Raw genomic sequence first — 24,666 nt, 5'->3', positions numbered from 1 at the left:
ACTGCAGGCCCTTTAAAGTGCAGTAATTATGTTAAAATATTTTAAAATTAATGACTTATAATGTATCACTTAGAATATTGGTGCTGAGTGATAAGACTGTAAGAAATCAAAAATTCCCCTAAGGTCACCTAGCCTGTCTGTAGCCCAGGGCAAGGTTGTTCATGACAATATACTCGTCTGATTCTTTGTCAAGTTTTAAATTGTCTTTAGTCATTTTGCTCAGATGCCATGTCCTTTGAAAGGATTAACAACATTATGCTTAGTGTTAGCTGTTTAATACATCTGTAAGAGCATTTTGGTGTCCGATTAAGGCAGGGCCTTGTGGACCACAGAGAGCATGTTTCAAATGTGTTTAAGGAAGAAAACACAGCCAGCAAACAACAGACAAAACAGAATTGGCTCACACCGAAACGATGCCGAAAGTTTAGCAAATAAGTGATCTAGATGCCCTCAGCAGAAATTTTTTGGATCCCAACAAAAACGCTTAAGAAAAAGTGCCACTTGCTTTGCTTGCAAGAACACTGCTGACTTAAGATGGCAGTGGCTGGGGGGGACCACTAAGGGTTTTTATGAAAACAAAATTAAAAAAAAACACCCTTTGCACAAACAAGCCTTTTGGCATTAGCTCAGAGCCAGCTATATCTTCTGAGGAGATGAACTTAAAAGACGTTGAATCATGAACGAATAAAGGGTTTTTGCCTAATGAACAACAGCGGTTTAAAAAGCTCTTGGTGTGCTAGCAGAGATAGGAGAACTAGTAAGTAGCTTATTCCAGTTCATCAGACAAAGGAAACTTCATCTGGTTTTGTATGTGTCCAGTTTCTGTTGTGATGCTGTAAGAGGAGGATGACAGAAATGCAAAGGATTCTGAGTGACAGAGGCAACAAAAATGTTGTAAGATGCTGATAAAAGAGGTTGAGCATACTAGTAGTATTTATCTAGTACTCAGGTATTCCTCTTATTCAAAAGCAAGGTGAATAAAATAAAAAAAAAAAACAGTAAATTTAAAAATAAGCAAAATAAATACCATTGTCAAGTGTATTTCCTGCAGAAATTATGAAGACAAATATCACAGCTTCATTTTTAAGGCTGTGGATAATTTTACGTTTGATAATGCGGTTTGAGTACAAAGTCAAATCCTGTTCTTTAGGCTATAAACGAAGTGTTCGCAGGGGTTATAAGCAAAGCCATCTTGTTATTGTACCTCTGTCTGGGGGCAGCGAGGGCACAGGAGGCTGAAGCATTAGAGCACTAGTCGTCTGATCTGGTACGGCAAACGCTGTTCTGAAAGAGCTGGGAAGAGTCATGTCCCCAACATCTGGTGTCTGGAGACTGTACTGCAGACACAGAGAGGAGAGGAGGCAGTTGCCAAGGGAAGGCATAAACAGGATTTAAAGGTGTGTCAAGGAGGCTTTTCATGTAATTACCCTGGTTTGTCATCCTCTTCCCTTTGTCCAGGGGAGTTTATCAAGGCTTTGTATGAGTCAGATGAAAACTGTGAAGTGGATCCCAGCAAATGCTCATCCAGTGAATTAACAGATCATCAGAGCAACCTGAAAATGTGTTGTGAGCTGGCCTTCTGCAAGATTATCAATTCTTACTGGTGAGGCATCTCCCCTCCCCTTCTCCCTCATTAGGTCATTTGCTTATAAGGTGCCCACTCCTCTACAGATGAGAAAACAGCAGTTGTACAGGGAAGTAGCATAGACCCATCTATCTTCCCAGACTGCCTTCATTTCTTTCCCTCGCTACCTTAGGAGTAGCAATACAGGGGAGACAATATTGCAGGTGGAACTTGTGCCCAAAACAGGGTGTTGCAGTCCAATGCACCAGACCCAACAGGAGCTTCTGCTGAAGTACTCTGCCAAGGAAACAAATAGTGAAGTGTGACAAGAAAGGAGGGAATCAAGTGAGAAGATAACAGCTTAGTTTGAGCTTAGAATAAAAAGCTGAAAGTTTTGATATTTATAGAAAACCTTCAGACCCTTTAGATATGTAAAACTGAAGAGGAAAACAAAGAGAGGAATCATTGGCTGAAAGATTTCTATTAATCTCTGCTTCTGAGTATCATTGAAAGAAGGGTCTTCCTGCTTCAGGGTGAAGCACATGTGAAGCATTGAGGGAGCTTAACAAGCAGGATAATAATTGTAGTTATAGAGATGAGTTCAGTTTGTTTTTAATATCCTAACACCCTGTTTGCTCCTGAGTAGCAATGGATAGGTAGTACTTAGCTTGTAAATCTGTGTGTCTGAGAAAGGCTTCACTTAACATATATAAAAAGGGATGCTTTAAAGAGTACTTAAGTATCACCAGATTAAATGGGGATCCAAGAATAGATGCCTAATGACATTTCCTAGCCTAGAGGGAAAAAAAAAAAGCCGATTATGATTTCTCACAGATAATTATTTCAGGTGATTGATCATCAGTTCAACTTGTTACATCTCATTGCCCATGCAATTTTATTTCCTGGTTTGTTTTTTTTGCAGCGTGTTCCCTCGTGAGCTGAAGGAGGTGTTTGCATCTTGGAAGCAGCAGTGCCTGAGCAGGGGCAAGCAGGACATCAGTGAACGGCTGATCAGTGCCTCCCTCTTCCTCCGCTTCCTGTGCCCCGCTATCATGTCCCCCAGCCTCTTTAGCCTCATGCAGGAGTATCCTGATGACCGGACATCTCGCACGCTCACGCTCATTGCTAAAGTCATTCAGAATCTCGCCAATTTTGCTAAGTAGGTGGTGACAACAAAACTGAAATCTGTGCCGCTAGGGCTGCAGGTCACTGTAGGTTACTACGGAGCAAGGAGAGCCCTGCTTGTAGTCATGTCTACAGCAAATTGAAGACAGCTTTAGAAAGGAAGAAACTTCTTGCTTAGATGTGAACCTTGTTCCCATTGGGACACCTCAGTGTTGGGAGAGAGAGAGATTCTCCTTTTCACATGCAGATTTGGGTTATGTTGAATTCAGTAGAGGGACTCCATATGAAACCAAGAAGAGTGGTGTGCACTAGCACGTCAGTGTTTATGCTATTTCAAAAGAAAGAAAAAAAAAAAAAAAGACTGTTCCCACCAAGGAACTTGACTTTCCCACTTTCCTCCTCCAAAATTCCTAGCTGAATTATACGAAGGGCACGTTTCTTGCAGACAGGGGAGAAAGGATGACTGGGGGGGAAGGTGAGGAGGTAAGATGTGTTGAGCCCCTGGTTCATAATACAATCAACGAGTTACTAGTATTTAAACAAGTCTAAAAGCAGTGAATCTCTTAAATGGTTCTTCCTTTTTCCTCCCCTCTTCAGAAAGGGAGGTCTAAAGTTGAGCATTTCATAGTTGTCTGCGAGCACTTATACTCTGTATTTTGTCTGGAGGTTATTGACTGGGTTTCCCCAACTCCCCTTTCTTGCAGATTTGGGAATAAGGAAGAGTACATGGCCTTCATGAATGACTTTCTGGAACATGAATGGGGGGGAATGAAGCGTTTCCTCCTGGAGATCTCTAATCCAGATACCATCTCAAACATGCCTGGATTTGAGGGCTACATCGACCTGGGCAGAGAGCTCTCAGTTTTGCATTCCCTCTTATGGGAGGTTGTGTCCCAACTTGATAAGGTAAAGCAGGCTGGAGGCCTGGGCGGTTGTATCGTAGCAACTGTAAACACTAGGAAACATCAAGGGAGCTGCTGAAGCCTGCTTTGGGGATAACTTATTCAACAGCTTTTGAGAGGAATGTTTGATAATGGTATTTCACAAGTGCTCTTTCTGTGATTCCAGTTCAAGGCTTAAAGCAGAGCATGTGAAGTGGTTGGGCTTCAGCAGTAGTGCAAACACTTTGCAGAGCCTTAAGTGAGGTTGGGTGTTAAATGGTGGAAAGGGCAACACTTAAAAGTAGGCCTGGAATTCCCTGTGCAGACGGTTTTCTCATAAGTGATCTGGAAAAAAGGGAGGGTGTTTGGATGGAAAATTGAAATCTTACAGGGCTCTTTTTGATGCTAATGGAGGTACTTTGCTGCACACCAGCCCCTACCTTACTCCTCTGGTGGAGTAATGTATTGGCCAGGCAGAACTGTTCTCATTAAACACCTGATCCAAAGCCAGCTGAGATGTTCTCATTTCTGCAGTCTTTGGATTAGGTTTTAATATATAAGAGGGTGCCTTGTAAAAACCTGGTTCCACTCTCAATTTTATCCTGTAACAAAAGCAAGATGCTTTCTGCCCCGCTGGGGTCAGATACGTTTTCCGGACTCCATTCTGTTGATCACAATAGACGCTCATCGCCAACAGTAAGCATTATTTCCATTTAGCTATAGAAAGAGAAGTGGTGCTAGTTTCTTCCTTAGCTGTGTGGTTTTGCAGGGTCCAAAATCATTAAAACCTTGATAGCAAAGGTACTTGATAAGACCCAGAACAGCTGAGCCGTGCATCATCATTTTTTTTGCAAGTACTTGGAACTATTCCATATTATAATTTTTAGAGGTGCATTATTTTGTCCATATTCCATTTATATTATCCTCTTTCTTTTAAAACTAAAGAGGTGAGGCAACTTGCAATGCATTCTTCATATTTTTATTGCACTGAGGTTTGCCAAAGTAGTGATTTGTTTGGTTTCTGTTTTCTCACTGTACATTATTTAAAGCAGAAAACAAAAAACTGAGCTTGCTGCGTCAGAGTAAATAGAAATGTCCTTGACTCAAAAAGACAACATATGTTAATATTAGATAATTGTTGTTTGATAACAATTTATGGTCTTGTTTGTCCATTTCCCCCACACATGCACGCTGCATACATTCAAAATGTCGCAGGCAGTAAAGTCTGCTATAGAGACAGTTCAGCAGCCTCAGGAAAACAAGCAAAGTGAGCACTCAGGACCAGTTCCTCCAATCCTATAAATCGGGCTAAGCCCATCAGTGTATGGAACACTGCCGTCTCCTTCCAGCTGCTCAAGCGTCAGGTCAAGAGAAACCCAGCTCCAATCTTTAGAACTGCAAATGGATTTTTGCACTTAGCCCTTGCATTTAGGGAGCTGCTTTCTGAGTGCAAAAGTCGTAAATGTCTTGTGCAGTGAGGAAGGGGAGGAGCCACACCTGGCTAAGCCGTCAAAGCAGATCTGCTTTGCCCTTTCTGTAGGTTAGATGCTTGGATCTATCCTAACCAGCCCTTGGGGGCTAGTGTAGTAGCTTGCTAAAAGAAGAATTAAGGGCTAAAGTTACATTGCAATACCGCTTTACTGCAGGTAATGACTGGGAAATGATGAGAGAACCTCAGAGATTTCAATAGGTGCAGAAGAAGTGCTGTAAGAAAGTGAATGTAAAGAGACCTCTCTCTGGGGTCGAACTGACTGAGTATCTGCCTACAGCAAAAATAAGGGTATCTTTGAAAAGACAGTGGTCTTTGTAGCGAGGTTTTACCTTATGATACACCTCCAGCACTTTCACCCTCTTCCTTTAGACCAAAGAGGTTGTGGGTGTCCTGTAGATGATATAACCAGCAGTGACCCAAAGGGGGAGAAAAATAAAGAGTGTGTATGAGCAGCTCGCTGGAGTGTCAGCTGCCCTTCTCCTGGGCCTAGGCAACACAGAGCAAATATGTAATTGAACAAAAAGCTGTGTTTAATCCCAGGCTGATGTGATAATGTTGGGATGAGGATCACTGATGTTCTCGTGAAGTTTTTTTTAGGTAGGAAAGAACGCCTTAATTTTTGATAACAAGTTGCTACAGAAGATGGCATCAGCATAGGATGCCAAAATACAAAGGCTTATGAAATGAAATCTTCCCCTTTTCCCATCTCCCTCAACCCCTGCAGTTCTCTCATGATCCCCGTGAATGCCGCATCCCCTTGTCTGTTGGCATGCATTTCCTTTACCACATGACACCTTTTGCCTGGAAAGTTCCCCCCACTAGCTGAATCTGTAGTCTTTGAATGCCCTTTCATGAGTAGATACCGTAGTTTTCACTTTGACCTTACCTAGCCTGGACTTAGTTTGCTTTGCATGATAGTTTTGCATTGGAATGGCCATAGTTCTGTTTTGTTGAGCATGATTTTTATTTTTGGGGGTCAATCCTAATTTCTTTTCTATTTCCTTTTCTTTCCTCAATGTCTGCTGCACCCCGTTTCGTCTCCTCCATCCATCTCGTCGCCGTGGTTACGCTGCTCCGTAACACTGCATACGGTCCTGGCACACCCGCACACAACCACCCACCCTCCTTCCTTCCACCTCCACCCCTCCGCCTCTGTGCATCGTTATCAAAAAACTGGCGGATGTCGCGGTGCTTGTTGTCCAATTAGGGTGAAAATTCCTTCCTACAGGCGACCGTGGCAAAACTGGGACCCCTTCCTCGTATTCTTGCCGACATCACCAAATCAATGACCAACCCTACGCCAATACAGCAGCAGCTGAGGCGTTTCACTGAGCACAGCTCTAGTCCAAACGTCAGTGGCAGTCTCTCCTCAGGGCTTCAGAAGATATTTGAGGACCCCACTGATGGGTATGTAACAGCCAGAGCCCACGGGGAGGTGCAGGGAGAAGGGACCTGTTAAGGACCAGCCTTTAAGAGTTGAGAACTTCATCGCCTGAGTTGTCTGCCCAGCCCAGCTGCAGGAGCAGGGAATTTGGGCCTCTGTGCCCTGGGAATACTCGCTGCCAGTACGAGGTGCACAAGGTGGAACTTGAGATCTGAAGCTCTTCACTTACCCAGGGCTCAAACACCTTGCTGAAAGTCAGTAACTTCAGCTGCTAAAAAGCAGTCTAGCTGTTAATTTGAAGCAAAAAGCTGGCACGTGGCAGAACTGCCAAAGAGCTTGGATATTGTGGTCTCTGTGCAGTTTCTGCGCTGATACGTACAAGGGCCAGTTTTGACACGTGGAAGTGTCTGTCCTCTAGACCTACAGGAGCCTTCAGGCAACTCCTGCTGAATTTTGAAACGTAGGTGAAGGGTTACATGGAAACTGAACTGCTCTGAAGTCTTGATGGAAATAGAAGTGTCTGAAGGGGAAGGATTTGGTGGGGATGGTTTGCATTTCACCTGTGAAAAATAAAGATGAAGCACTGCTTGAATCAAACTTAATTTTCAAAGATAAGCAGTAATTAAGGAAGACTGTGTTCTGACTTGAACACAGAGAGCTCATGAAAGGAAATCCAGTTCCTTGAAGCTTTCGGAGCAGGGGAGGGAGGGTTAAATGAGGTAAAGAGGCTTCTCTGGGACAGGTCTCTCAGGGTCTTGGCTGCTTAAAAATTAACTGGATTCCTTTCCTCTCCACAGTGACTTGCATAAGCTGAAGTCTCCAACCCAGGAAAATGTGGATGGATATTTCAGGGGCAAGACCTTACTGCTGGTTCAGCAGGCATCCACCCAGAGCATGACTTACTCAGATAAAGATGAAAGGGAAAGCATCTTGCCCAACGGACGTAGCATTTCCCTCATGGACCTGCAGGATCCTCACACAGCTCACAGTGACCACGCTTCTATCATGCACGACGTGCCTTTGCGTTTGGCCGGCAGCCAGCTCTCTATCACCCAGGTGGCAAACATCAAACAGCTGTGGGAAGCTCAGAGCACACCCCAGAGCGCGCCCCAGGTGCGAAGGCCTCTGCACCCAGCTTTGAACCAACAGGGCAGCCTCCAGCCGCTGTCCTTCCAGAACCCCGTTTACCACCTCAACAACCCTCCTCCGCCGATGCCCAAGGCCTCTGTGGACTCCAGCCTGGAGAACCTGAGCACCGCCAGCTCCCGGAGCCGAAGCAACAGCGAAGACTTCAAACTCAGCGGGCCCAGTAACAGCAGCATGGAGGACTTCACCAAGCGCAGCACGCAGAGCGAGGACTTCTCCAGGCGGCACACGGTCACGGACAAACACGTCCCCATCGCCTTGCCCCGCCAGAACAGCAGCAGCCAAGCACAGATCCGCAAAATGGACCAAGGGCTGGGCGCCCGGGCCAAGGCACCACAGTCCTTGCCGCACAGCGCGTCCTTGCGGAGCACGGGCAGCATGTCGGGGGTGTCGGGGGCCATGGTGACTGAGCCCATCCAGAACGGGAGCCGGTCCCGGCAGCAGTCCTCCTCCTCCAGGGAGAGCCCTGTCCCCAAGGTGAGGGCGATTCAGAGGCAGCAAACGCAGCAGGTAAGGAAAGCCTTTTCCCAGGCATTTTCTGCTTTGATGTTTAGCTGGTTACTGCGCTGACCATCAAGGTTTTTTGATCTAAATTGAGCTGAATCAGTACTAGCCGATGGTGGCACGTAAACAAGTGGCCAGTAATAAGGGTGAATGAGTAGTCACGCTTGTTACCATTACAAGCCTGGCAAGCCTAGGGTGCCTATTATTTCTGGTCCCTTTCGTACTGAAGTTAAAAAAATAAAAAACTTTTATATTTACTAAGGTAGCAGCACACCTTAGAAGAAGCAAAACTTGAAAATTTTCCCGAATAAAAAAGTAGAAGCAGCTTTGTTCCAAAGGGTAGTTAAGATTGTCACGGGAGAATGCATTGCCCTGTGGTGCTAATTTAAAAGCATAGCTACCTAAAAACACAGAATAAACAAAGATGAAATATCATGGACTAAACTGCTGCCAAAATAATAAATAAGTAGAGTTGTCTTAAGTATGGAGAGACCTATATTTCACCGTGATGCAACAACCTATTCTGGCCCCAAATAAATACTGTTTTTTCATTAATCATCCCAAACTATGAGTAATGCAAACACTTTCTGGAAGGGAGTGTTTGTATGTACCAGTTCCTAATACACCTTATCAGCTGCTCATAGACAACTGTAAATCAAGATTTCGCTATCAAAAAAACCAACATTCCTTAACCTTTGAAAAAAAATCTCGTTGTGATTTGCTGTGTATGAAAAGCATTTGCTATGTTCACTATTAAAGAGGAAAATAAGTATTTAAATGCTTGACGCTGCAGCGAAGGTAGAAAATGTCTTGACTGCAGGTGAGAGGGAAGGTGGTTGTTTTCAGACATCTCCTGTTCGTGTGTACAGCTGGGCAGGGTGAGGCTCTCAAAGGCAACACCTGTGCTGTTCCTTGGGGTTAAGTGTTTTCTTCTGTGGTCACTGCAGGGGTAAACACGGGACTGTTTGATTTACCTTAACAGCTTCAGAAGGACGTTTTTTAAGCTGCGGCTTTCCACAAGACCAAGGAAGGATGCTGCTCTGCACAGAGGCATGAGTGAGGGCTTCAGCAGCAAAAAGTTGCAGCCCCTGAGGGTGCACCGTGCTGCCCGTGCAGCTCCATCTGCAAGAAGCAGGAGGTTGTGATCCTCCTCGCTGGAGTAGCCCTGCTGGCAAAGGTGCTGCCGGAGATGTGGCTACGCAGGGGAAGGATTTGGCTTATAAGGCAAAGCTGGCAGAAGAACTTACTTGCCAGCATAAGGTCCTGCTCTGCTGAAGGCTTTCCAGGTATCCTTGTAGCTTTCTTGGCAAACCCTCCTGAATGTTACAGTCTAAACGAGAAGGTGCCTAGGAACCCAGGAGCAATCAGGGCTTCAAAACTACTTTGATACCTGGCGTTCATTACAGCACAAGGAGATCAGAAGCACTGAATCACAAAGCAAAGGCTGTTATGCCAAGTTAATAATACCAAAAATGTAATTGCATGTTATTTGAAGTGCGTGTGTTTGCGTCCTCCTTTTGAGCATGTGTTTTGCATTTGGGCATGGAAGGGTTGATAGGTAAAGCATATTGGATTACAGCTAAACCTAGTGCAGAGATGGTAGGAGTTTTGGATGCAGGTAACAAGGCAGTCTCCTTTGCTGCTCTCAGGGCCCCTGCGTGCATCTGGATTGGCTGATCTGCTGTGGTTTATGGTACGGCCCTGTGTCCTAGCCGAAAGCGCCGGGGAGCTGGGGCCTTTCCTCAGGGCTTGTTAGAGGGAAGGGCCTGGACAGATACGTGGAGAGGCTTTGCCTCGGGGGTGTCAGGATGAGGAAGGAGCAGGAAGAACATACAGCTGTCGTCCCCAGCCTTCACGCATACACCTTGCATGGGTGGCTTCTGCCCTCCGTATTTACAAGAAACTCTCCGTCCCCTGCTTGACGCCTCCCTCTCGGTCTGTTCATCCTTCCACTGCTGACTACACAGCTGCCCAAGTAAATCAGGTACCTGCGGAGACTGGCTCAAAGGCACTCTCCTCCCCCTCTCTTGTATGCAGCGTGCGTCTCCTTATTTTTCCACTCTCCTTCCCATGCTAATTGTTTTCACTGGATTCATTAGAGTGCTTGCTCCCACTGTAGAGAAATCAATTTGTTCTTTCCTTCCCCACACCCTTGAGAATGTCTTGAGTTGTGCCAAATTGAGTGGCCAAAAATTTTTTTTTGAAGCAAATTCCATTGCGTCCTTTTAATTGCAAATCGTGTTGTGGAATTCTGCTCTTATTTTAAAAAAAGAAAGCGAGGAGAGAGAAGTTGGGCATGTTCTTTCTAGACATGCTTTGTGGGCGTTATAATTATTAGACTCTGTTCTCCACAAGTCCCATTTGTTTCTGAATGTAGAGTGAGGCCCTTTGTTCGCTGGGAGAGGTCAGCTTTTGCCTTCCATTTCCATTTAGTAGGTAGGTGGGAACAGAAATGTCAGTGTGTTCCTCTGGAAGGGGGGCAAAGAGGGGAATTAATACATGTTCCTAGCAGGCGTTTCTTTTTTCTTCTCTATTAGAGTAAATCATAAACCTTTGGCATCTTAAGTACTTGCCATCCTCTTGGTCTTCGTGAGCTTTCTGAGCGTGGCTGCTGAAAGCACTCGGTGCTGCAGCTCAAAGGTGGTTTGGGGAGGTTCGCTGGTGCCCAGCGGTCTGTTGCAGGGCAATTCCCAGCACCGAAGTCCTTGCCTCGGAGGAGAGCCTGTCGGTGGCAGAGCCCTGCACTGTTTGGGGTGTCCCTTCCCACAGCTGCCGAGAGAAGTCTCACCAAAGGAGCCTGGCCAAGCTGTCACGCTGCAGCTGAAAGGGGCTGTTAGCCTTGCTGCCGTGGAGCCTTCCCTCCCAGGCTAAAGCCTCTGCCTAAAACCATGCGTTTTTCCCCAATTCCTCCTCCTTTCCTTTGTGTTCATATCTCTCCTTGCTAAGGCTCTTCCCAGAGCTGGAGGCCTCAGGGCAGGGGAGCCGCTGCAGCTGCTGCAGGATGTGCAAAAGCACCCCAAATGGAGGATGACAGCATCCCTCACCGACTCCTCTTCAGAAGCAGTTACTCCCTGATGAAGAGCCCCTCCCTGAGGCTTTGACTTTCAAAATCACTGCCACAGAGCACCTTTCACTTGCCTACAGTGCTGACACGAAGCAGTCTGCTGAAGAGCTGCCTGAGCGCAAAACAAAGCCATGGATGAGGAAAACATTGATCTTCTGCGTTTCTTGAAAACTTTTAGACAGCATTGCTCTTTCAGGAGTTGTTATGCTAATTTCTGTGCTTATAAACTTGTCTTTGTCCATGAGAACTGCTTGGAATTTGTACCAAGCCATGTTTTCCCCAGCCGGGTGGAGAGTTTCGGGTTTCTCTTCTTGGCTTCCTTTTCAGATTCCCTTAAAGAGGATAGCGTCTCATTGTGTTTTACAGTTCTCCTGGTAAGCACTGCTGGCCCTGATTTCCTTTCACAGCCTTGACTGGGTGCATATGCTACAATAAACCATGGAAATATGATAGGCATTATGGTGATAACATTACACCTCTTGGCACTTTTTAAGTACTGCTGTGTTGTCTCCTATCCAAGCCATGCAGCCTCCTGCTCCATGGCAAATTCCTGTCTGCAGCCTGGCTGAGAAAGCTGCTCTTGAGCTCCCCAGCCCTCCAGCACAACCAATCTGTCTCACCTGAACTGGCTGCACGCAAAGCTTCGTTGCTCTGTTCTCTGAGGGAGAAACCTCAGGTTGAGGAAGCCTTACTGAAAGTCTGGCAAAAGGGGAAGGTGGATGTGAATGGGATTTGGAAACAGCGTTTTTTTTCCAGAGAGATGTTCACTTAGACAAAGAGGAAAAAAAGAAATCTCAAGTGCAGTGATTTTAGAGGGACTCACATAAGTGCTGTGTGCCTAAAATCAAGGGAGGATGAAGCCTCTCTGCAAGAAAGGTTTGGGGGGGCTCTGGAGACTAACAGTTCCATGGGCATTTTTCTCCTCCAAATGAATTATTTCAGAGCTAATTTGTGTGTAATTTCTTTGAAAAATGCTTATAAATGTCTCTGTTCCAGGTTCAGTCGCCTGTGGACTCTGCCACAATGTCACCAGTGGAGAGGACAGCTGCGTGGGTTCTCAACAACGGGCAGTATGAAGAAGTCGAGGAGGATGCAGAGCAGAATCCAGATGAAGTCAAGCACGCTGAGAAGGTAGATTTTGTTCTGTATACAGCAGACTCGAGGGCTGCTGGCAAGTCGTGTCCATCCCATGGCTGGGTTCAGAACGGCCTCCAGGTGCTGCTGTGCCAGAGTCGTGCTTTCAAACACAGGTTGCATTGGCACAGCTTTCTGCTGTACATGCCGTCACGTGCAGCTGGAGCACAGCATGCCATACTGTAGATTGACACACTTACAGGCTGTAGCATGTCAGGTGGATGCAAACTGACATAGCTGAGGGCTTAGAGACGACAGGCTGATATTTGGCATTTACTTGCATCATGAGTCACACTGCCTAAGTGTATGAGATCCTCCTCAAGTCATTATTTTTACGATGACATTATAGCTATATTATACTGCTGTTTTTTTAATGCTTGCGTTTTTTTTTAGTCATGATGAAACTCCATTAAAAAAAAAAATCACAGTTGTTAAACCCAACTGAGTGTAGTTTAGGATATGCTAAGTGATTGCGCATGGCTCTATAAGTGCAATTCAGTCTTCATCAGTAGTTGTGTTCAGATTTTATCTTGGGCTTCACCTGAGGCATATGCCAGTCATCGAGATGGTGCAGCGTTTCTGGACTACACAGAAATGTCCCTGATCATTTGAGAGATGACTTTTAAAAACATATTTATTTTCAGGATTTTGGAAAATTTAGAATTTTTCCAAATACAGTCACATGTATATGCTGCTACGGTGATGAGATTTAGTAAGAGGTTTGGTATTTTGAGAGGGAAGGGAAAGAGAGGAGGAGAACCTGTGGTGGACAAGAAACGGGAACATAGGATTTAGGAAAGGTGAATGAACCCAAAATGAAGTGGAAGGTGTTGCGTTCCACTATTGCAAAAACGATTGTCTGTGGAGACAGTAAGTGGGAGAACAAATCCTCAGCCAACTAAACGTGCAGTGAATGATGTCCCAGCTGAAGGTGGTGGTTTCACGGCATGGTCCTGAAGAATGAGTCATTTGGGTGCTGTAGTGGCCCCTTTTCCATGTTTGGTCACCCCAGGACGTTTCTACTGTTAGCAGCTTGTCTGGGAGCTCCTTGAGTCTGCAATAACTGCGGATGTTGCCAGCCAGGACTGGGGAGCCACGTCAGAGCCATCAGAGTGCTTAGACTGTGCTACAGAATGACATCTCACAGTGTGGGAACAGCCTAATGCTCAGTGAGAGCTCTACATCGTCCTTTGTCACAGCTACTTGATTGTCATTTCCTTTACTTCTGTTAATGTATTTTAATGAAAGAAGTGTTGACTCTAACATCAGAAAATTATAATGACGTGATCTGTTTCTTCTTTCCTTCTTCCTTCCCACCTGCAGTATGAACAAGAGATAGCGAAGCTGAAGGAGCGCCTGAAGGTGTCGAGTCGCCGGCTGGAGGAGTATGAGCGGCGACTCCTAGTGCAAGAGCAGCAAATGCAGAAGCTGCTGATGGAGTACAAGTCCAGGCTGGAAGACAGCGAGGAGAGACTGCGCAGGCAACAGGAGGAGAAGGACAGCCAGATGAAAAGTATTATCAGTAGGTAAGGCCTCTGAAAGTTTGGCACTGTTTAGGACAAGAAGCATGTGCTGTCTTTGACGCTGAAGAAGGTAGTTGTGTGAGCATCTCGACGTCTCTGGAATGACATCATCCTTCCTTGGAAAAAGAAAAAACTGAGATACAGGTGTGGAAACTCACCTCAGATTGCCAACAGAATGGAGGAAAAGAATTAGGAATTTTTGACTCTGGTCTTCGCTGTACTTACAGCTGGTCTCTTTGCTTTGTTTGGAATGTGTTCTTCAGGCAGTATGCTCCAGAGCAGTTGCATTTTTGGCAATGTCCATTTTGAGAATAATAAGGCTAGCCAATTGGGAGTGTCAGATGGAGAAATAAGCCTTTCAGAGTGCAGCAGAATTCTTCTGCAGAGCCAGGACAAGCAGAGAAGCCAAATCCAGCAAGCCAGAGAACCTTCAGCACTCTGGAGTAGTACTCACCTGTCCTAATTTGTACCTCTTTTTGTGCACCAGACTCATGGCAGTTGAAGAGGAGCTGAAGAAGGATCACGCAGAGATGCAAGCTGTCATCGATGCAAAGCAGAAAATTATTGATGCACAGGTAAGGAGCCTTAGGATCTCCAAGAACCAAGTGTTCTGTGCATAGAACCCATTATGTTCTCCTATCCTCCTGCCCCAGCATTGTTATCTAGCTCCCAAGCCAGTATTAGCCCATGGTGTTACATATGTGACTTACTGCCTTCTAGGAGAGAATTGGGTTTTTAATTAATAAAGACTGTGCTGTCTAACGCCAGGCTTTGAGAAGGCCTGGCAGCAGATCACGGGACTGACTGCTTCTCCAAAACTACTTCTACTTCATGAGATCCCAGGGGGGCAAATCAATAGTGATGCTTTGTGTAGACATTGTTCCAAGTGTGGGCCTGGGAACTCTGGAAAAGCTGTGCTTCATACCAGCATAGTTTAATTGCCATGTGCATGCATCTCAGCTATGCAAGCTAAAAGCACGGCTTTGAACGTTCCAGTCAAGAAAAGAGAATGCTTGCAGTGGAGCATTGCCCAGTGTAACCTCGTATGTGGCATTTCATCCCATCTGACTGTCCACGTCAGTCTTGGAGAAATGCCCCCTTTGCCACAAACCCGCGGTGCTTGTCTCAGTCAACACAAGTTAGCTTGGGGAATTGGGACCCAGTGGGCAATGCATGTGGGTGTATTGTGTGGGATCATTTCAGCTTTTCTTCTGTGTCTGTGCTGATCCCGGAGAGCAAAGCTTGTACAGCAGAACCAGAGACTGGTTTGGTGTCTGCCTGCCACATTACATTTGGGATATTTGCAGTTGGAGGACATCTTTCCTGCTTCTGGGCTTTTCAATAGGTCCAACTGTAAATTTTAGTAAGAGATAATCTTTTAAATTACCAGTTTCAGGAATGACCCCAGTTGTTTCAGAAAGTTCTTTCCCTTTATGTACAGTGGGGGAAATAAAAGCCTCAGCTGAATATTGTTAAAGATGCTACCGGTGTCTTTTGAACATAGGAGTAAGTGAGCACAGAAGGGCATCCCCTGGCCTTTTTTTCCTGCTGAATGGACAGCAGTAATAGAAACATTTGAGCTTGCATGGAACTGCAGGGGAAATACAATGTGGAAAAAAAAAAAAAAAGATGTATTTTTAAAGGCCTGGAGATGTTAGAAGCATATTTTTTAGCAGATTTCTTTTTGATAATCTGAAAAGTTCTACATTTTGTCTGCTGCCCTTGCTCATTTTCCCACAGTCCTTTCTTCAGAAATGATGAGGGATGGATTTTTAGATCCATACTATCTAATCTGAATAAGTCACTTGTGTACAATAGCACTGCACTTCTGTTATCTGACCTCATAGAATACAAAGAAAATCCTACTGGAATTACACCACGTATATTTCCTAGCTATTGTGCAAGATGTTGTACACAAAGACGCTGGTGTAATTGCCCTTCCTAAGATGCACTCCACATGAAATCCTTTCTGTGAGGACTTGCACTCAAAATGTAAAGGGGAGAGTGCAGTGCAGGAGAGTGAACAGGAATGTAGCTGGTCACTTCATTTTTTAATCACAGCAGGGGAACAGTACAGCACACTCCAGTCTGATCAGGCAGTATGACAGGTGGAAGCTGGAGTAGAAATTGAACATGTTAGGCCACTTTTTGGAGAACCCACAGCCAGGACACCTCGTTGTTAGAACTGATGGATGGCAGCTCATCCGAACAGCCACCTCTTTTTTGCAGGAGGCGATGTCTTCTTCATTCGCCTCAAGAAGGTGAAAGGGACGCTGAGCAAACACATGAAAATTTATTTTGGAGGGGAGGATTTGAGAGATTGTGATTTGAATAAGAAACTTGCCCTTCCCTTTGTTCTGTCTCTGTGCCAGCGGGCTCTCAGCCTTGGTCACAGACCAGCAAGCCGGAGGGTGGCCCAGCCAGGTCTGTCAGCGTCACCAGCTGGCGGAAGGGACAGCTGCTGACTTCTGAAGGCTTCAAACCCTCTGGGCTGGAGGGGTGTGCCCCTTTATCCCACTCGATGAAATCTTGCTTAATTTATCACTTGCGGTGAAAATCGTTGCAAAGACTATAGCGAAACTGTAGCATTAATGATTCCTCTTATAATCTGATGCTTTTTTTCTTCTGAAGTGCTGTTAGTTTCTTGAGCAAGTGAGGTCGTCAGCAAACCTTGACTGCTTCACTCTCAAACAGCTCACGGGGAGGGCTGAAAGGTAGTTATTTGCCCTTTCATGGGTGCCTGCACAGAAGAGGAAACCAGTGAGATTCAGAACAGACACCAGAGGAGCCCTAGTGTTTTCTGAGTTATGTAGCAATCCCTCTAAGTCACACTTGAAAGATTTTTTCTTAGTCTGTGATTCATTTAGCAAGGGAATATAGCAGTGGCTGGATAAGAAAAGGTCTTTTCCACATGAGATTTATGGAGTGGAGTTGGAACCTGGCTTATCACACCTGTTTGAGAGGAGTGGCTGCTAGGAAACAGCAGTAACCCGGGCTGCTTCTGCTTAGTTACATCACCACGAGATGCTTTTCAGCATTTGCTCTTTAGCCTTGTGTCCAGGTGCAGCATCCAACGTTACACCAATGCACAGCCTTGTCCTCAGGGTATGTGCCGTTGGCACTGGCTCTGGGCAGTGCCCGGTGTGCGCAGCAGTGTCGGAGGCTGCCTCCGAGCTGCCTCTGAGCGTCCCCGGCCAAGCAGGGGAGGTCTGGCAGAGCTCTCTCCTTGGAGCTGCAAAGAGTATTAGCCCAGCTGCTATTGCAAGTGACATCTCCGCTGTGTTAAATTACAGGTCATAAATGGGGATGAGATAATTCAAACAGGCAAGTAAACCCAATCAGTTCTCTAGCTGAGCAGCACCCAGTCCTGGCCCAGAGCACTGCCCTCCTACCCATTCCAGCTCCTGCCACTCCCTGTGCCCAGTTCCCGTGTAGTAGACGTGTTGGGCAGATGGTATTTTCCTCTGAGTGAGAAGATGCCTCTAATTGCTGAGCTCATGCTTTTTAAGATGGACTTTCCAGGTGTAGATTCCCAGCTGTTGTGCAGGCTGGTATAGCGAGCACTCATTGGTGCCCAAACGTAACCAGCCTTTCATTTTTAACTTGCTGTAAAGACAGATTATTTAGAAAAAAAAAATAATTTGAAAATACATATTCCAGGTAAAATTTAGCCCGAGGAGGAGGAGCTTTAACTTGCTGAAGAATGCATTTCTGCTAAGGCAGGTTTTTTTTTTTGTTTTGTTTTTTTGTGGGATTTATTTCACATTTCACTTATCCCCCCCCCCATTTATTTGAGGGGAAAGGCTAAGGCCTTCAGCTCCTTCCTTGTTGATTCTCCTTGCTCATGTTGACTGGATCAGGGAAGGTGCTAGGGCAGGCCGTAGCCTGCCTCGCTGTTTGTTGACTTCTGCCTCCTCCTCCGTTTGCTCTGCTACACAGAGCTTGGTCTCTCCAGGGCTGCAGCACAAGCAGTACTTAAATTCTGCTTTGTTTTTGCACCCTCACATTTACCCCTGTGGGGAAGCCCACTGAGAAAAGCCAGCATTACTTGATTACAGCTGTACCACACAGCTGAAGTGCTGGGATCAAAACCTCAAGGGGCTGGTGCAGCACTTCTGTCTCTTCAGCAGTTTGCCTGAACTGTCCCTTAATGTTTGTGCCTTCTGTACATCGTTTTTCTTCCCTTTTGTTTCTCAGTGGGCTGGACTGGGAAGAAGAGTTCCTGCATGCAGCTTTTTCCAGTCGAGTAATTAGGTGTTTTTCCTTCACAAAGAAAAAAAAGCCAATCAGCTGGCAGCACGAAGGGTGTATTTACCTGCTGCCATCTCTGTTGCCAGTGTGTGCATTTTTTTTTAAAGGGAAGACAAAAATTGCCATTTCTAATTGTGCCACCAACTCTTCAGCTTGACTCTCCAGCACTGAGTCCCAATGCAGATGGTCTATCTGTTAGTAGGCTGGGTTGTGTTGGTGGGTTTTCAATTTTATTTATTTTTAAATAAATTCAGTGTATATCCTTTAGCTTTCTGACTACTTTTGCTAGAAGTGGAGGCTGGAAGTATCAAATGTGGGAACCCAGGATTTGGCAGAGCCCGGGAGCCCCTCTGAGCTGGAATGGGTCTAGGAGCAGTGTGTTCAGTGTTTGTTCTTTGTGTTCTGTCGATGGCATCTCCCCTCCACCCACACTGCCCTCTTTCTCCTTCACCTCAAGTAACCCCTTAGTTTTAGCTTTTGGCTGCTTCTTCTCTATGTTGCTATTGCACCCTCACCCCTGCTGGTGACTGCAGGCTGCCATTATTTGCTTTTTTTATTATTATTTTTTAATTTCGGACGTACCATGAGTTTATTCTGAGCACATTTCCATCCAAAATAGAGAGACAATGGCCATTAGATACCACCTGCACTTTTCTCTGCCAGATGAAACCTCCACCACTTTTATTTTCTGCTGCCTGTTTCTGTTTTTCTAACGTATTAAAAAGAAATATTGGCTATTGTTGTTATTAACGCCAACACCCGTGCCCCCCTCTTCCCCCTTCCATGGCAAAATATCACATTCCCATCTGCCTCAGTCGGAGGCTGTCTGGATAAAGCCACTGTGACTGCACCAGTTCACCAATGTAACTTTGACTCACCCTCACCTTCCATCATGCAAAAAGGCCAGGAGGGCTGGATGGGCTCGTGGAAAGCCTGCGGTGCACAGGGCCACGTTACCCCAAGAAAACAGAAAGAGGCAGACATCCCATCGTACCAGAGAATGTTAGCAAAGCTGCCTCTGCCTAGAAACCATCTGAAGATACTGTCACAGCCCCGGGGCCTGGAAAATCCCCATAAAGCAAGCTTGTGGGGCAAAGGTGTTTTATTTGTGAAGGAGCTCTGACTTTGTGGGGTGTTTGTTGCAGGAGAAGCGGATCGTGTCCCTGGACTCTGCCAACACGCGGCTGATGAGTGCCCTGACGCAAGTGAAGGAGCGCTACAGCATGCAAGTCCGCAATGGCATCTCCCCCACCACCCCACCAAGCTTTCCATCACGGAGAATGGTGAATTCAAAAACAGCAGCTGCTAATTGGGCAGATGCTGCCGGCCATCTCCCCAGGAGAAGGGCAAGAGGGAGCAGACTCGAGAAACTCCCCAAATAGCCTCCTTCCCCTTACAGGTTTACATAATGCTGCTAATAAAAAGGAAAAGAGAAAGAACTCTGAACGGTGGGCTTTAATTCCCCACGCAGGCCAGGAGAATCGGGCTCCCGAGAACAAGTCCTTCCATATCACTGTGTAAATAGCTGGAGCTCTTGGGTCATGTACAGAAAATGCCGATGTAATATACCAAAAGGAAGTGAATACTGTAGATTTTTTTAATTATTGCTATTTTTATTATTTTTTTTCTCTTGTTGAAAGCACTGCAGTCCTTGGAGGGGGAAGAGGGGAGTGTGAGTGCATGCGTGTTGTGGGTGAGAGAGAGCTGAGCAGTGGGTTACATTAGATAGCAGCTGTATATATCAGGCTGACCGATACAAGTACATGAGTGGAGTGAAATAGTAGTGAAATGAACTCTGTAAGAAAACTCATCTGCTGGTTTTATTCCCCTCTTCTCTAGCTGTTCTGTAACTGAATGCCAACTCAATAGCAAACATTTTAGCAAGGAAGTTGACTCTTGCCGGATCCTGTACCTACCTTGTGTAGGATTCCAGAAAAAAAAAAAGTCAGTCTTTCCAAACAAGGTAAAAACTTGGAGCAGCAAGCTTGTTCCTTGCATTTGCACACAGTCAGGCTCCCCATCAAAAAGACAGAGGGAATCTGCAGTTTTCAAGGTAGGATTCTGTCTTTTTTTACCCCAGTTCTAATGCAGTTTATATTTTCTGTTTTGAGAATTTACAAACCTGTAAATACCTTTTTTATTATTATTTTTAATTTCTATCCAATCCCTCACTTTATGCACCATGCAGCGGCATCCTGAATTCATTCTCTGCACTCCATCAGGAACAATCAGGTTAATGCTCTGAGGAAAGAGCTAACCAAAGGGTGCCGATGCCCCTTTTTTTGTCGATGCAAAGTAGATTTCTGTATGCAAAATTTCAATTTTCCTAGCAGATTTCTTTATTTTAACTCTGTTTTGTTCAATTTCACTATTTCAGCCACTAGCTTAACCTGTCGAGTTCCAATGAAAGATGCTTTCTGCACATTTTTGTTAAAAGATCTTCCATTTCCACTGAAATTTGCCTTTATCTGGATACTTTTAAGGGTGATTTTTTTTTTTAAGTTTTGTACACACCATCTTTTCTTAAGGAGTTTTGACTGAACTTTCACCTGTGATTACTTTCAGTTGCATTTCACGGAAGCATATTTACAGGCTGTATGTCAGTGCAATTACAAAGTGCCCTTTTCATGGAAGATAGCAACATTGACAAATAGTAAAAGATTAACAATAAATTGCGCAGTATTGCCAATTCTCATGATTTTATCAAATGCCCACAATATTTAGTTCGAGGTTCTTTTAAAGTCCCAGATTCTAGAGGCAAGTAGTAGTGTGCCGCTCTTGGCTTTCACTTGTTGGTATACATCTCTAGCCCCCAAACTCTGAAATGAAATAAAAATTTTGCAACAGCAATTCAAGTTTTAATTTGCAGGAATATACTAATAACAGTGAATGTGATTAACTGTTCAGACAAGTTTTGGAAATCGGAAATGTTGACGTCAAAAATGGGACAAAACCTCCAAAGGATGCCTTGAGGTGGGATATGTTTAGCAAAAACAGTTCAGGCTTCAACTAGGAACAAGTTAATGAGATGAATATGGGGGTACCTGCCTGAAATTGTGCAGCCTGTGGTAGGGACAAGGTCAGAGCTGATATCTCGTTATCCTTTCTGGCCTTCATTTATGAATCTCTAAAATTGTACTACATTAAAAATGTAGCAATTTCTAATCCATTCCATGACTGCTTGAAACGGACCCATGTTGCCTTGAACATGAACAATTGGCAATACTGAGGACCCAAGTTCAGTGTCAGTTGTCAAGTTGGTTTGTTGTTTGCAAATGAATTAATCTTGCCTCTGTGGGCAAATTTCAGTTTGTGACAGAGCACACTACGTTAACTGTTATACCTTGATTATTGTGAGTTAAGATGCTTTGGTTAAACATCGTCACAGAAGTATGTTACGTTACTAACTATGCATAAATACAGAGACCACATCTCCTGCACTGTAGGATGGATGAGGAAAATGTGTATGAATCTCTCTTAACAAGGCTGGTATTTGCATCTAGAGACTTGTCTGCAGTGAGTTGGGATTTATCTTTAGTGCTTGGTTCTTTCAGATCAAAGCCTCTCTCTGGCTGCTCGAACATGACTTGGTGCTACAGGCCAAGCAGCATCCTGCTCTGCTTCTTGGTGTGTCGTAGCCAGTCAGCACTGTCTTCGACGCCCCCGGGGTGGTGCACTGCATTTGCTCAGTAGTGATTTCTTCTCGATACTTCCAAATCGTCTTCCAGCTCTGGGTAACCTGCTGACCTCTGTTTTCTTCCTCAAAGTGTGCCTTTCAGTTTCTCCTTTCCTTCCTCCTTCATGCTTCACAGCCGTAGGCACTCTTGGTGGTGTAATAATCAGACTTGTGAGTAGCTCTCTCTTTTATAAGAAACCTTTGCGACACCCCCTTTTAGTTGAGCATTTTTGTGTGATTTGCATCTCCCCCTTTGCTATGTTCTTAACTACACAGCTGCATCTTGGGCAATTTGTTCCCCGAAGTAGCCTTCGCAGATGGCCACGGTATTGGTCATTAAGTACACAGGGCAAATAGTATGGGTGTTCTGCGACTGAGACATGAGAGCAAGCAGTCCTAGGAACACATTGACTAGAAACAAGGCAGGTGCAGGTATGTCATGCTGGCAGCATTAGTGTAACGTTAATTTGGGAAACACATTTCACCAGAGCTCCCCAGCTTCCTGGTAGTCTGTCAGAGACCACTGGCTGCACTGTGTGGCTCAACGCTGAAGCCTACAGGAGTCCCCTTTGATTTCAGCAGAGCAATGCAACAGGGCAACAGTTCACTGTAGATTTTTTTAGAGGGAAATTTAACCAAGGTTGATATGTTTTAGTGAGCTCTTCAAGGGCTGTATCATTCTGAATGAATGTACCTACTCCTATGTATTTCTTAAGCATTTAGACTGGAAAAGTTGCTGTTCTGAAAGAGTCTGACCCATTGATATCATCCTCACAGCTAGTTGGTAGGCCAGTTGTTTCTCTTCTATTTCAATTTCTACCCTCAAGTACAAAATATACTCCTCTGTCTCCTTGTGCAGAAGAGAAGCTGCCTGTTGACCCAAAAGGAGGTGAAGATTGCAGACTGAAAATGCTGCAAGACTAAAATTGATTAGTTGCAGTACAAACATTATGCTCCTGAGTTCAGCAGGCAGCTGTCTCTCCTAGTTTGTCACCAAGCAGCCTTCTAGAGAAAATTTTAAGCTGCTTCAAGCCGACAATATGTGAAAATGCCAGCTTCTATTCTGTCCAGTCTGATAAAATTCAAGTGGTGCTAAGCCACATGGCAGCCAAAAGGTCTGTCTGTTTTCAAACAATAACCCTAAGTGGGCCTGATCTCGTCTGTATTAAGACTAATGCCAGTGGGTTTCTGCAGCAATGAAAGAAAACAGCGAAAAAAATTGGATGATAAGCATTATAGACCTTAGGTTTTGGTTCATACATTCAGCAAAAGCATCTTGCTGCGCTAAATGCTATTGCAAGCAACTGCTGCTATCATTTAGAAACAGCTGAAGTAGTGCAGGAAACAAATTAATAACCTGTCAGAGTAATACTCGTATATTCCTAAGTCCGAAACAGAAAAGTTGTCCCTTCCTGGCATCTCAGCTCTTGCTGGCCACGTTACTCAGTGCTGTTCCAGGATGACTCTCCCCAGACCTCAAAGCCACCCGGCCTTCCAGGTTCTCCATAAAAGCTCAGGGCTGGTGTGTCAGGGCAGGGAAGCAGCGTCGTTTTGTAGCACTGTGGCCTTTTGCCACGTCGTGTGTGGTGTCTGTGGAGTGTGTGCACAACAGAGGTGACCAGAGTGCTGCGGGATAGGTAACTGAGGAAGCCCAGCCTTGAATGGTGTCCTGTAAATGCCTCTCCTTGCAGCTCAAGGAATGCACATCTTTTTTTAAGGGGAATAGGCACATTTCACATCCAGGAAGTACCAACTATTACATCCCTGGTATGTTGGAAATGCTACGTGTAAAAGCACAGATTCATACAGCTACACATTTTGCAACATTCCTCCCCAGGGGAATAACTCTAAGCCAGGGGATCCAGAAGAGCATGGAAAGAAAGGGATGTGTTTTTCTAGTTAGAGAATTTGAGCTGTATCCAGTAATAAATTCTTACCCATCTAATAAATCATCAAAGAAATGGATTTTATTTTATGTTCTTGGCAATCGCTTTGGTTTGTCTTTTTTAACATCATATAGTAATTTCATGTTTTAATGCTTGTTTAACCCACCAGCTTTAACTTCATCTGAAAACTCAGTGATTGAATTCATCAATTTACAGCAGCACCTGCGGAGTGTGCCAGCAATATTTATCTGCTGAGGTCACCATGTATGTGTGAATCCTGTTTGTGTTCTGCGAAAATGTCTGTGTCATTCTGGAGAACAATCCCTGTCCGAGTTGAACCGTTAAATGTAAATAATAATAAAATCGGTGATTAGCATGGTCAGCCACGGGTATCCACCGAGTGTGACAGAGCAAAAAGGGTTAAATTTGGGCCAATGCTTTTAGGTATTTCCTTCCCCACAGTAAGTTAACTCCCATGAGAAAGAGCATGTCATTACAGATCAGGCCTGCCAGGAATCCTACCTGTAAAAATAGATTTTCTGTCTCAAGGTCCTTAATAAGAGTGTTACTACACAGAACTGTTTTGCAATGATAGCTCTAAATAATTTATTTTTATTTCAACAAAGTAACCTTAAAAAGTAATAAACTTGTTTTTCAAGCCGTATTTTATGCTAGTAGCACTGGAACTGTTTGGTCTCTGAGATCCATTTCTGCATTTCATTGCCTGGGTTTGTTCTAAAGAAGGATTTATTTTTGTTCTGTGAATAATTTTTGAAGGTTCTTGTAATATGTACAGATATAGATACATTTGAGGTCTTTTATGATATTCCTACAAAGAATACGAATAAACTTTAACTTTAAACAGTTTGGACTCAGTAAACCTATGCTGATTTAAAATTCTCTTCTTTCTGCTCTCAGGTTGTTCTTGTGTTTTGTGTAACTTAAGAGGGAGGAGGGAAACGCGGTGTAACTTAATGTTTTGGGACAGACTGCATTTGACACCTGGAGTTCTCGGAGGGGGTCCGTGGCTGAATAA

The 24,666-nt window shown here is 44.8% G+C and overlaps 1 protein-coding gene across 1 annotated transcript in view; it reads left to right on the top strand.

Annotated features, from left to right (window-relative positions):
* The window catches only part of RASAL2 (RAS protein activator like 2), a 119,173-nt gene extending 99,646 nt beyond the window's left edge, over positions 1-19,527 (top strand). The window contains 10 exon segments of the mRNA XM_040566409.1: positions 1,459-1,603; positions 2,487-2,723; positions 3,394-3,595; positions 6,270-6,469; positions 7,244-8,102; positions 12,157-12,291; positions 13,618-13,820; positions 14,305-14,392; positions 19,214-19,319; positions 19,322-19,527. Coding sequence (XP_040422343.1) covers positions 1,459-1,603; positions 2,487-2,723; positions 3,394-3,595; positions 6,270-6,469; positions 7,244-8,102; positions 12,157-12,291; positions 13,618-13,820; positions 14,305-14,392; positions 19,214-19,319; positions 19,322-19,377 — 2,231 coding nt within the window. The 3' untranslated portion in view covers positions 19,378-19,527.
* Positions 19,528-24,666: the final 5,139 nt, after the last annotated feature.

This window comes from Cygnus olor, chromosome 8, assembly GCF_009769625.2.
Source record: "Cygnus olor isolate bCygOlo1 chromosome 8, bCygOlo1.pri.v2, whole genome shotgun sequence".
NCBI classification, from domain to species: domain Eukaryota; kingdom Metazoa; phylum Chordata; class Aves; order Anseriformes; family Anatidae; genus Cygnus; species Cygnus olor.
The sequence above is the reverse complement of the archived record's forward strand: the minus strand, read 5'-3'. Positions and strand labels throughout refer to the sequence as shown.